Source organism: Myotis lucifugus, unplaced genomic scaffold, assembly GCF_000147115.1.
Source record: "Myotis lucifugus unplaced genomic scaffold, Myoluc2.0 scaffold_336, whole genome shotgun sequence".
NCBI lineage: Eukaryota > Metazoa > Chordata > Mammalia > Chiroptera > Vespertilionidae > Myotis > Myotis lucifugus.
This window is the reverse complement of record NW_005871384.1, coordinates 67742-81486: the sequence shown is the minus strand read 5'-3', so window position 1 is coordinate 81486 and position 13745 is coordinate 67742. Positions and strand designations below refer to the sequence as shown.

The following is a 13745-nucleotide window of genomic DNA, read 5'->3' as shown; positions in this document are numbered from 1 at the left end:
CCAATCGAAATTTCAATTTTAAATTCAAAATTTCTTTCAACTGGTCCCTCCATTTCTCTCTAGTTCACCCGCCCCCACCCCCCCAAAGGCCCCCTCCTCAGTGACTCCCACCAGTCCTTTATCTATGGTATTCCTGCTGACCGTCCCTGCCGCCCCCCGCCCCCTCCAATCCACTGACACAGAACAGTTTCACAATTGTGCAACTTGAAATGGCCCCATTTCAGAAAGGGTACTGTGATTATAAAGGGTGAATTTCAATGTTACAAACAAAATGAAGCAATTGTGACATTATTTTCATGTTATCTGATCCCAATCATCTAGTTCAAGGTTCACTTGTTCTATGTTTCTCCATAATTGGTAAAGAAATAATTATTAACTTTAAATAAGAACAGATCCTTGCTCTTGTTAATCTTAGGCATTCCTTTGGTGCATTTTCCATACAAAGGCAAATTTTTTTTGGGGGGTAATACTTCGTACTGAAATGGTGGCTCCATTGGGGGCAGAGATGTGGGTGCTGGTTAGCTTACTCATCTTCACAATCCTGGGTTTAGTATAAAGACCTGCTACAGGTTCTCTATACATTTCTATTAAACAGATGGGTAATATACACAGTAGGATGGCATACTATCAAAACTAAGATATAAACAAATGTTTTAATTAATGCAATTTATTTTATCATTAAGCAGAGAGAGAAGGATCTATGAAATTAAAACATATACGAAGTAGAACATTTTTTTCTGATAGTAAAATATTTTAAATACCCCACAGTACTTACCCCTCCATGTTTCAATCTTATGTTCCTCTAACTCATAAATCTGTACCTGAAAATAAGAAAAAATTCTTATTTACAAAAGTTAATGTAATGTAAGAAACATTTCATCACTGTTGCTGAATCCTATAATTCAGCAGATGCAAACAAGATGATTCAATGCTGGAAATACAAATGAGAAAGAAAATGCTCTACATTTCTCTGAAGATAAATGTTCTGTCAATTTAAAACACAATAAACAAGCCTAATATATTTCCATTAACCCCTAGAGTGCTGGGAGCACGATCGCGCTCCTCCTGTCTTTTGCCAGAAGTGCCGGGAGCGCTACCGCGCTCCTCCTGCAGTGTCACTATTAGATGCTAGTAGTTCACTCTTTTTTTTTTTTTGTTTTTCTTCTTATAGCCATTTTCAGGGACCTTAACGACTTCAATGTCTTTAAGGCTCGTAACATGGCTTTACTATTGCCAGCTTTCTCTAAATTTCTGCAGAACACATTCAGGTAAGCAGACTTAGTAGTTCACTCTTTATTGACAGATGGCACCTAAGTGCAGATTACTTATGATGCCGAATGTTTGTAGTTCTAAAATTGACCACTGGCATTTATCTGCCTAATTTTTTACAGGTGCTACGATTTTATGAAGTTTACTCAGATTTTGTAGTAAAGGTTTCCTTAAGTTTTTGAATATGTAACTTCATTTACTTGCGATTCATATTTTTTTCCCCTAAACTGCTGTAAAATCAGCAAAAATGCCTTGGCAATTTTAGCATAGTTCCTAGGATATTGGTTGGCACTCAAAGGGTTAATTTGAAAAGTTCTGATATGCTTTAATTTTAAAGCACACATGGACATATACACTCGTTCCTTCTTTCTGAGACAACAGAAGATCCTTAGCATCTCTAACTTAAAAAGAAAAAACAACACACTTGAAAAACCCCTACACAACAACAGTCTCAGCTGACTAACTGTAATCCCCAAAGGAAGGAGGGGACAGGAAAATATTTGAAGAAACAGTATCTAAGAGAATGGAGAAAAAGAACATAATTTCAGTAGATACAGAGGAAGCATGTGACACAATTCAACATCCATTCATGATAAAAACTGTCATTAAACCTGGAAAAGTAATATCCTCAACATGGTAACAGCCATCTATGAAGAAACTATAGCCAACATCATACTTCACAGTGAAATACAGAATGCTTTCCCTCTAAGATGAGAAACAGGAATGAGGCCTGCTCTCATGACTTCAATGCTCTACTGGAAGTGCTAGCCAATGAAATAAAGCAAGAAAAATGCCATGTTCACAGACTGCAAGACTCAATATTGTTAAGATGCCAATTCTCCTTAAATTGATCTACAGACTTTCAATACCAGCAGGCTGGGTTTTTTTGTTTGTGTGTGTGTGTGTGTGTGTGTGTGTGTGTGTGTGTTTTAATCCTCACCTAAGGGATATGTTTTTTACTGATTCTAGAGAGAGAAGAAGGGGGGGTGGGGGCAGAGAGAGAGAGAGAGAGAGAGAGAGAGAGAAAGAGAAACACTGATGTGAGAGAAAAAACATTGACCAGTTGCCTCCTGTACATGCCCTGACGGGAATCGAACCTGCAACACTTTGTCACACTGGCCAGGGCCATCAGGCTTTTTATTTAAGTCACCAAGAGACTATGGTACAAGAGATAGACAAGTAGAACAATGGAGCAGAATGGAGTATAGCAACAGATCCATACTTAAGGCAGTAAAACAATTTTATGACAAAAAGAAAGGCTTTTCAATAGGGTACAACTGATGGTATTTGCAGACATTATTATGTGCATAGAAAAAATCCTGACAAATGTACAAAAAGGCTCCTAGAACTAGTGAATCTTATAGGATAAAAGGTCAATATATAAAAATCAATTGTTTTTATATATGAATGATGAATACTTGGAAAATGAAATAAACCATAGCTTTCACAATAGCATTTTTCTGTATGAATTAAGAAAATGAGGTGAAATGTGAAGAAAAAAATGTATCCTCAAGTATTAGCTGCACTTAATAAAAATCTATCCACTTATTAATCATACTCTGTGATTTTGCTAGTCCACAAGCAGAGAGATGACCATTATAAAAAAAAAATCAATATTTGCCTGCATTGATGGTATGTAAGAAATCAGATCTATCATGTGAAATAAATATGAAATAACTACAAAGTCTTTGGCAAATTTTCCTTCTAAGAGTTATGTTTTATGAAGAAACTTATTTTCCTGTTTTATGAAGGAATTTAGTTAGTGAACAATATTGACTATTACATGTAAAAACAGTATTAATTGGATTGTCTTTTACCTTTTAGATACCCAAAATAGTACTAGTTAAAGAAACAAAGTATATAATTCTGTCCTTTCCCACCTGTGCAAACAAAAACAAAAACAACCTCTACCATATGATTTCACTTATATGTGGAATCTACAGACACAATAAACTAACAAACAAAATAGAAACAGACTCACAGATACAGAGAACAGACTGATAGGTGTCAGAGGGGAGAGGGGTTGGGAGGCTGGGTGAAAAAGGTGAAGGGATGAACCAAAACAAACAGACAAAACCTCATAGACAGCCGACAATGTGGGGGTTACCAGAGGAACAGGGGGTAAGGGGTGGTAGAAGAGAGCAAAGGGGGGGGGATGGTGATGGAAGCAGACTGGATGTGGGGTGGAGAACACATAATACAACATACAGATGGTGTATTATAGAACTGTACACCTGAAACCTATATAATTCTATTAACCTGTCACCCCAATACATTCAATTACAAAACAAAGAAAAAACAACAATAAAAACACACAACCCCTCCCCCAATACAACAAAAAACAAACAAGCTGGTAGAATCACGTAGTCAGAGTGTTAAAGGCCATACGTGGGGTTCTCACTCTTGTCTTACAGAACAGCGGGGCCAGGGGCCAGGGGCCAGGGTGTTGTGCCACAGAAAGGAACCCCAGCAGTCTTTTTTTAACTGGCAGGAAAATGTCAGTTAAATTTCTTCCATTTTAACTTTTACTTCTTAAACCACAGAACACATATCGTTCTTGTTACAGAATTTTGGGGTAAGTACATGAAGCTGCACTCCCATCAACAGGCCATGAAAGCGAGCCCCGTGGTGTTCTCATCTCAGAGACTGAGGTTGTCACTGGTGACAGCCATCCGGACAGGAGTGGCGCCGGGGCCGCCTTCAGTCAGGGTCCAGGCTGCGTCTCTATGACAACGTGCCCATATGCTGTTCCAGGTCATACATTTAGTGAAACCTACAGAACATCTAGGCAATAATCAGCGCATGGAAGTCCACTTCCGGTAACTCCTGGAAGCTGAATAAAGACGCTACAGCCTTTCATTTTCCTGAGGTGACCTTCTTCAGGCTTAAACATATGACTGATTTACACAGAGGTTCCTGCACATCATATATATTTGGAAAAATCAACCACCAGCACCACCCCTGTACCACCTCTCTGCCCCCCGCCCCCCCAAATCTTAAATGCATACACAACCAACCCCTATACACATACACAGAACACAGCTCTGATCAGACGAGGATTCTGGTACTTACCATGGGTGATTTATAATATCTATGTAGTATATTTATGAAATCTGTAATTGTTAGCATTCCTGGAACAAAGAATTGTATGTTAAATAGGAAACGATTAAAACACAAAAAATTTGCAAATGACAGGCAAACCCTGGAATAGTTACTAGAACAGCTTCTAAAGTACACGTCTCAAGCACAGTTTAATATATTATTTAAAGCTATTAATCTGTTAATTATCTACAGCAAACTAAGATACACAAATTTAGCTGAAATCGAACCCGACAGTAACTGGAATTAATCACAGTACTTGGCAAGTCAAGGAGAGAGAAATGAATGACTGTTACAGAACATCACAAAAGACTTGCAGCTACATGTAAATAATTTTAAATACTTTAAAGTAAGATCAAGCATTCCAGCAGCTCTGGAAACATGGCACTTCTGGGGGCACGACCCTGTGCCAGGCGCCAGGACTGCAAGAGGAAACTGACCATTTCACAGCAGCGCTGAGCAGCGCACAGCCCTGGCCGGGGACACCCCCGGTCTGCCATGGCTCCCAGGATGTGGAATTTTGCAGTTTAGATGGCGTAAGTCACACAATGTTTTAATAGTATAGCAATGATTCAGCGAAGGCATTGGCCACTTTTATGCTTCCTTTGCCCTGTCAAAAGGTGTTCACCCTGGAGGGGCCACGGGTGAGTAACCGTGAGCACAGGCGGCTGACAGACAGACAGACGCCCGACCACAGCCTCCCCGTCACACTCTGGTCCCTGGGCTCACAGGGACCGGCACATAAGATCCTCCAGAGACGACAAGGTGCTGAATCAAAGGAAATTCAATCAAAGCAGGGAAATGATTTTGAATTACCAGCGGCCCTCCCTTACCGGGATGTAAAAGCAAGAATGTTCTTTAATTTGGTAACATGTTTACTAGAGTGAATTCCAATCAGCACCCATTAAATGCCTTGGGCTTTCTGCTTTGTTGCAGATTTTCCTGGGGGGTGAGGGGGGCACACTGCTTACCTACAAAACTTTGTTTCTTACTTTCCCACAGTGGCGCTGCTCGAACACCATTGGCTACTAAGGCAAAGAAGGCCTTTTTAACCTGAAGACAAATAAGAGAAACAACACATACTTTTAAATTCTAGGTCAGGAAGAAAAGTGCCTTCAACGAAAATATCCAACCAATCTTATCAGTTATCTTCAACATTAATTTTTCTAAGTTTGAAAGACGAAAAAGAACCAAATTTATCAATATTAGCAAAAACGCTTTTGTATTATATTTGAAGGCATATAGGAGTTGAAGATTATTTTATGAAACTGAAACAATTAACTTCAAAAAATTTTTTTCTTATCATATCTAAAGACTTGTACACAGAGACTTGATTTAGTAATTAAAACCATATACAATAATTAAACTTCGGCGTTTCATTTTTCTTTCAGTGGTTCTTAGTTCCTTTGAAACCACTGAAGTTAAATCAAATTCCCTGAAAAGAAAATTTGTTTTTTGTATGCTCAGTAACAAAACAAACAAGCACACTTTCTCATGTCCCCGAGGCTGAGAAGGAAAAGGTCTGACAGGTATAACTTATTGGCACTTTTATGGGTCAGCCCCTGCTCAGGTTACACTCGCATACGGTATCTCAGGAACCCTCACGACGCACACCCCTGGGAAACACCCCTGGGAAACACGGCATCAGAGATGATAGTGCATTAAAAGCCGAAGTCCAGGGATGCAAACGATCCTCTAAATACCAAGAACAAAGAGGGAAAATGGTTCAACTTCACTAATAGCCAGGAAAAGCCCACATAAAAATCAAAGCAAATTTAAAGTATCGTGTAGAGCTGCTAAATAAGCCGTTACGTTTTAGTCACAGCACCTGCTATCAGTGCTGTTGTAAAACCACTGGTGGCACCAAAAATTGTTAGCTTTTGAGCCACAGCTTGTATCAGAAATCACTAAAATATTCGCGTTGTCTGAGCACTTGCTTTTCTCTCTGAATTCTTTACTCATACTAATATTCTAGGAGTAGGATTTCTGAATCAAAGATGATCCATGTGGCATTTTTTTCTCATACTGAAAAAAGGAAAAATATCCATCTACAACAAAAACTAACGTGTTCAGTATTGGTAAACCAATGAGTAGAGGCATCAAATAGTATGATGATGAAAGCTGTGCTGCAGTAAAAAAAAAAAAAAAAAAAAAAAAAAGCAAAAACAAATAGCGCATTATGTATGGCAGTGAAAAACTCAGATTATAAAATTATACATTATAATTATATACAATTTATGTTTAAATGGAAAAGATCAAAGAGAAATAAGCAAAAAAACAATAACCCTTCTGTATCAAGGAGCTGGGGCAGTGAAATATATTTTGTTGAAAAATTCTTCATTGTTTTCTTTTTAACTAAGAAAGAAAATTCTGTTCTCACTCACTGTATTCTAAAAACCCTGTTAACTTAATGAAAAGAAATGAGAAAATTACAGAACGTGGAGCTTCAAATCAGAGCAGGATTAATAACTCTGTGCCTCTTTGTGCCTTTAACGTGACAGATTTTGCCTTGACTTAGAATGGCTTGTGTAGGCGCCTGTGGGTACGGGGGTCTCGTTGATTAGTCTCGGCACAACCTTAGCTCGTGCAGGGCTGTCCTGAGCACAGCAGGGAGTTCATCTATCAGCTGAATGAACTGGCAGAGAACTGGGAAGAGGAGGAAGTCGAGTCCATCTGATGACATGGACAGACATGGTAACTAAATGGCACCATGAACTGATGAAATAGTTTTTGAATCACAGCCTGTAATCGAGAATTGCAAAAAATATCCAACTGTTTGTTAACTAACAGTTATGGCATGCAGGGACGGTGTGCCAGTTTGAATGGGCTATTTCTTTTTTCTAAAATTTTTATTTATTTTAGAGAGAGAGAGGAAGGGCAGGAGAAGGAGAGGGGGGGAGAGAGAGAGAGAGAGAAAAATCGATTTGTTGTTCCAGTTACTTATGCATTCATTGGTTGATTCTTGTATGTACCCTGACCGGGGATCAAACCCACAACCTTGGCATATTGGACGATGCTTTAACCAACTGCTATTTCTACCTGGATGCTGCTCTGGGAAACCTTGATTGTGTCATAGGAAGTATTAGAAAAGAATATGGGGAGAAGTCACAAATGCGCAGACGTTAAAACACATGAAATATCTGCTTAGCTGGTCTTTCTAAACTGGCTGGAGCAGGAAGCCAGTAGGGGCACCTGTGAGCAGAGAAAACCAGTATTAAATCATTCATCTGGGTCACGCATCAGAGTGCAAGTGCCCAAGGCTGTCAGGAGGCCATCCGCTCTGGAGAGTTCTGAGTTTGGCCACAATGAAAACAACGATACAAGGTGGGCGACGAAACACACGGATCGCCATCTGAAAGCATGAGCGTGCGTGGCACAGGCAGGATCTACAATTCTTGAGAGAAAAGAAAAACATGACTTGAGCTCCATAGTTGCTGTGGGGTTTCCTGAGGGCATTCTCCAAACCACCTCCCAGTGGGTGGACCTGGACAGAACACAGGAATCTACCAAAAGGAACGGAATCCCAGGCAGGAAAAATGCAAAGAAAACCACACCGAAGCACATCACAGGCAAGATGCTAAAGATCTGGCCAAGAGAGAATCAGCCAGAGGGAAAAGACATTAGCCTGCCTTCCTTCCTTCCTTCCTTCCTTCCTTCCTTCCTTCCTTCCTTCCTTCCTCCCTCCCTCCCTCCCTCCCTCCCTCCCTCCCTCCCTTCCTTCCTTCCTTCCTTCCTCCCTCCCTCCCTCCCTTCCCCTCACCCGAGGATATTTTTCCACTGATTTTTAGAAAGAGTGGAAGGGAGAGGAGAGGGCAAGACAGAGAGAAACATTGATGTGAGAGAAACACATCAATTGGTTGCCTCCCGCATGTGCCTGACCAGGGCTGGAGATCAAGCCTGCAACCGAGGGATGTTCCCTTGACCAGAATTGAACCCAGGACCCTTCAGTCCGCAGGCCCATGCTCTATCCATTGAGCCAAAACAGCTAGGGGAAGACAGTACCTTTCAAAGGAGCAACCATCAGATGGACAGGGACACCAGCGTAAGCAGGGGGTTTATTTTCACGTTTAAATGTAAAGAATGTTCTTTCAGAAACAGAAAAACAAATCCTCTTCTCCCCATGAGAACGGCTCTGACCATCTGGTATGTAAAAGCTACAAGCCCCGAAATGCTGCAGAGTCACTCAGTGAATCCGTGGCCAGAATAGAGACAGAGAGAAAAGGATTCCAGCCGAGGCAGAGACACGTGTTGTAGACACAGGCCAGTGAATGGACGTGGGGAACCGATGGTGCGCTCGGACCAGTTATTTCTGAGCAGAAATACACGGCTGACGATAAGCAGGTCAATGGCAGGGAGACAGAAAAACCCCTGGAAGGAGGCGTCGATGGCCAGGTACCCGTAAGAATTTAAGGTGAGAGGAAAAGGTCAAACAAGCAAACACCAAGGAGGTGCTGGAGTTTCTCCTCGGCTCAGTCTGACCCTCTCTGAGCCTCGACGTTCTGAGTGATGAAGCGGACCGACAGGGACTGCGGGGTTCGCTGGGCTTGTATGTGAAGACGTGCAGCATGGTATCGGCACTCGGAGCCAAAAAGAATAAATGCTTTAATTTTCCACTCTGTGCTGGCCTGCCGGGAGCAGGCAGAGAAAGATTTACTGCTTTAATTCCCCGCACGCACCGCTGACATGTCCACACGTCACGGAGGAAGTCACGATTCCACCCCCCAAAGCCCAACAGAATACTCTGCAGTGGACGAGATACACACATGCCTCGGAGCGTGTGTCAAGCTGTGGCCTGGCTGCCCTTCTCTGCAACAGTGAAGCCTTCCTCGGCTTCTTAAACACGTGCATGGAGTTGTTTGAGGAGCAATTTAAAGCTGTAATTACAAAGTTCTTCAAAATTACAACAGGCACAGGGTGTCACCAATTCGCCGATAAACAGCATTAAGAAAAGGACTGGGACAACTTCGTTCCAACCAGGAAAAACGCTTGGAGGTCTCCAGGACCGCTGAGAATTTCTCTTTTCAACTGATATGCCATTTGCTCAAACTGTTATCAATTTTAAAATATATATTTTTTTTTTTTGCCGGGATGGAGTGGCTCAGTTGGTTGAGTGCCTCCCTGTGCACCAAGAGGTTGCCGGTTCAATTCCTGGTCGGGGCACATACGGAAGGCAACTGATCGATGTTTCTATCTCACACTCTCTCTCTCTCTCTCTCTCTCTCTCTCTCTCTCTCTCCCTTCCTCTCTCTAAGCAAGTCCTCAGGCGAAGATTAAAAAAATTACTTTTTGCCCCAGAGGGTTGCTCAGTGGTTAGAGCACTGGCCTGCTTGGGTCAAAGGGTCTCAGGTTTGATTCCTGGTCAAGGGCACATACCTTGGTTGTGGGTTCGCACCTCACCCACAGTCGGGCCCGTGCAGTTGACGGGTCTCACAACGATGTTTCTCCCTCCCCTCCTCCTCCTCCCTCCCTTTCACTCTCTAAAAATCAATGGGAAAAATATCCTCAGGTGAGGATTAAAAGAAAGTTCCTTTTTAAGAGGGTTTTCAGACAACCAAATGGGATACTTAGATAAAATGGAAAGTTTTAATATAGAAATGATTTTAAAAATTAAATCTTTATTGTTGAAAGTATTACAGATGTTCCCTCCCTCCCCCCCCTTCTAGCCTGCCTCCCCCCCACCCCAGGCCTTCACCACTAGAAATGATTTTTAAAATAGTCAAGCAGGGCCCTCGTTGGGTGGAGACATTCTGAGAATAGATGGCCCATAGCACATCTGTGCTCCAGAAAATGGGAGTCTGGTTCCTCTGCTGCTTCTCCTATCATTTTACATATATTTTTAGTAATTGATGTGGGGCTTTTAAAATGAATGCTGATGAACAGCTAAAAGCTCTTTAAAGCTGTCTGATTTGGTTTCTTACTTTTACATCAGAGCTTGTCAAATGGGCTTAACAATACCCAACGGCGTCTCTCCTGTCTTCACGGCTCTCCACTGAGTAAGCCCCGCTTCTTAGGAACGGGATCCCAGACCCTCCCCTCCACATTCCAGTCCCCCCGCCACCCCCTGACCTCTGCAGCTCTCGCGGACTCCTTAGCTTCTGAACTTGCAGTGTTTTGTTTTGTTTTTGCCTCTATGCCTGGCCTGTGGGGATCGGGCCGAAACCGGCTCTCTGACATCCCCCGAGGGGTACTGGATTGTGAGAGGGTGCAGGCCAGGCTGAGGGACCCCACTGGTGCACAAATCCATGCACTGGGCCTCCAACATCCCCTGATGGGTCCAGGTTTGAGGCCGACAGTGCCCCAGCAGCAACCTAACCCATGGCTGATTTGGCGAGGAATCGGGCTCCCTCCTCTACTAATCAGAGCATCTGCCGCCTAGTGGTCATTGCACGTCATAGCTACCGGGCGAATGGTCAGGCGGTCACTTAGGCTTTTATATATATAGCTGCTCCTTCAAGTTCAAATGGACTAACCTTCCACTCTACCGATTAAAACCAATTCACCTTTAACTTTCGACTCCACAACAAAACCTGCCCACACCACTCCAATGGAAGCTGAGGCCCCTCCCCTGCCCCCAGGGGATCTAACTAATCCTCTTTCTGCTGCTATGGAGTGTCCCTCATGACTCCTTAGGTTAAAAATGGCAGAGTAAAAGCACTCTGACCACTTTCCCCCTTAAAAAGTTATCCCCAAACTACACGGAGTACAAACTAGAAGCAGAATGAACAAGGAGATCATGGTACAAAAAGCAGACGGAGAGAGGTGAGTCGCAAGAGGAAGAGCCTTGCTGGGGAGGGGCGGAGCCTGGTGTCGGGAGAAGCACTCGGATCTCTCCCTGGACACAGAACACCCAAGACTGGAGGCTCTGGATGGGCCCATAGGAGTGGTAACAGGTCTCAAATCAAGCAGGATGACTTTCAAATCTGGTCATAACCGCAGCCACTTGGCATCACCATCAAAAGGCTATTTTCTGGAGAAACTGCTCCAGAAACATACAGATAGGAACACTGGGGCTGCCAAGGAAAAGATGACTCACAAGCAAGAAGCCAGCCTGTGAACAAAGTGCACCCTCACACCGTTGGTGTCCACTTGGTTACCCCACCTTGAACGCTAACACATTGCGGACCAGTAGTTTTATTGCTAGCTTTACCCAGGGCCAGATTAAGTTCCTACTGAACGAGTACAAAAAATGTTTTACATTAAAATTAAATACCCATTGCATTTTGAAGTTATTTATTACATGGTCTTACAAGCTAATATCTTTTTATTATTTATTTATTTATTTATTTTAAATATATTTTATTGATTTTTTACAGAGAGGAAGGGAGAGAGATAGAGAGCCAGAAACATCGATGAGAGAGAAACATCGATCAGCTGCCTCCTGCACACCTCCTACTGGGGATGTACCCGCAACCCAGGTACATGCCCTTGACCGGAATCGAACCTGGGACCTTTCAGTCCGCAGGCCGACGCTCTATCCACTGAGCCAAACCGGTTTCGGCAGCTAATATCTTTTTAAAGAATTCTCGTGTATGGAAGGCAACCAATTGATGTTTCTCTCTCACATCAACATTTTTTTCTCTCTCTAAAATCAATCAAAACATATCCTTGGTGAGGATTAAAAAAGAAAAGAAGAAAAGAGAAAAGAAGGAAGAAAGAAAACAGCAGGAATGACACCACTGAAGAAACTCTAGAGGACGGACTTGAGCGACATGTGTCCGGTTCCAGGGGCACATGGCGTGCCGGGCACGAGGAATGGAAACCACCACAACCAGGCACACAGTGTGGGATCCCAGAGAACCAGATACAAACAGAAAACCCCAAAAGCTTCCGTGGGGGCGGGGGGATGGGGGCGGGGACAAGCACATATATAAAAGATGGAGATAAAAAAAAAAGAAACACAGCTTTCCCTCCAGTAGCACTGGCAGCTGGAGGTAATGGAAGGATGCCTTCAAAATTCTCAATGAAAGTGACTCTGATTCTGGAATCCCATGCTTCCATAGTCCCAGCAGTCTGTGAGCTGAGCAGAAGGGCCACGCGTGCATCCTCACCACCCACAGTGCTCAGCACCAGTTTTATTGTTCTCTGGAGCACTGAGAGGCTATCTTTTATCTACTTATGACTGGTCCCAAGAATGACTTAGCTTGTTGAGGAATTTTTCTGGATATTGATTATTCTCAGCTACTTCTCCTGGGTTCAAGTCATTCGTTAATCAGATGACCTTACAGTAAAAGAATCCTATGGGGTCCGACACATGCCTTAGCTTGGGTCCCGGGAGGCAGAGCCTGGCCTGCACACAGTTTGTTGGGAACGTGATCCCAGGAGGAGGCGTGGAGGATGGAAGGGCTGAAATGGGGCGGCAGGTGGGCCAGGATGTGGGTGGGTGACCGGCTTGGCTATAAGTGTGGGCAGACTGACACTCACTACATTCGGATCTTCTCAGGACGTCCATTCTGAGGGTGCAAGGGAGCGCTTATCCACCGGCTTATGTCCTCCGTTGGTTAAGGAAGCCGGAGGCGGCTGTGCTGGGCTGAGGCTGGTGGTGGATGGAGGAACAGGTGATGTGAAATGGCCCACAAGAGGCCCCGGTACAACCAGAAACCTCAATCCAGGCTCATGGAGATTTAATCAACATCCTCTTTAGGTCCAGATGAGCCGTTAATTCACTCACTGAGCTGCAAACTCCGCCTCTTATCCATCGGACATCACGCAGGTCCTGCAGCTGCCAGCGGAACCCAGACATGCCTGGCAGGGCCCACAAGGTTCACCTTCCGTGACCTTTGTTTCCTGTCAATGCATGACAGCTTCCTAGAGATGACTGCTTCTTCTATTTTTTGTTAATTATCCATTCAAACATCTTACCTGGGACTGACCATTCTCCACAATTCCTCCAGCGTTGTAAGAGCTTGGCAGTCCACCCTCATTATATTAGGGACCTGACTCATCTGGGCCTGATTCAATGCAGATGGGGCCCTCCTGTGATCTCCACAGCGATCGCAGGCTTTCATTTCCTCTAATCACCATTTATTATACTTTTTCCACTTGAAGATCATTTTCCTTGAAAATTAGGAAGTACACCAGGAGCTGAAGAGGGTCACCTCCTCCTGGTCGCCACCTGCGGCCAGAATTTTGAGCAGCAGGCCAGCCCTGCCCTTTCCTCCCAGCTTTTCACATATGCAAGCCCCGCCCCCCCAATGGATGTTATCCAATCCCAACTGAGATCAGCCGGCAGCCCCGCCCAGTCATCCCTTCTTTGACTCACTTTGGACTCTATGTTCTTCATCCTATATTTTTTACATTTTGTTCTAAAAACGTGTGCTTGGCAAACAATGATTTGGATACTTGCTTGTTTTCCCTTTCATTGGCATAATTAACAATCA

The 13745-nt window shown here is 43.4% G+C and overlaps 1 protein-coding gene and 1 non-coding gene across 3 annotated transcripts in view; both read right to left on the bottom strand.

Annotated features, from left to right (window-relative positions):
• PRKAG2 (protein kinase AMP-activated non-catalytic subunit gamma 2) overlaps positions 1-13745 on the bottom strand; it is a 30461-nt gene that overhangs the window by 13309 nt on the left and 3407 nt on the right. For both annotated transcript variants that reach the window (XM_023764547.1, XM_006100992.3), the window contains exons 2-4: positions 5340-5421; positions 4342-4400; positions 776-821 (exon numbers count right to left, since the gene is read on the bottom strand). In XM_023764547.1, the coding sequence (XP_023620315.1) occupies positions 776-821; positions 4342-4400; positions 5340-5421 (187 nt within the window). The remainder of the gene's footprint in view (positions 1-775; positions 822-4341; positions 4401-5339; positions 5422-13745) is intronic.
• LOC111828353 lies at positions 1164-1292 on the bottom strand. Its single transcript, XR_002832188.1, has one exon. It is a non-coding gene; the product is annotated as a small nucleolar RNA SNORA33 (small nucleolar RNA).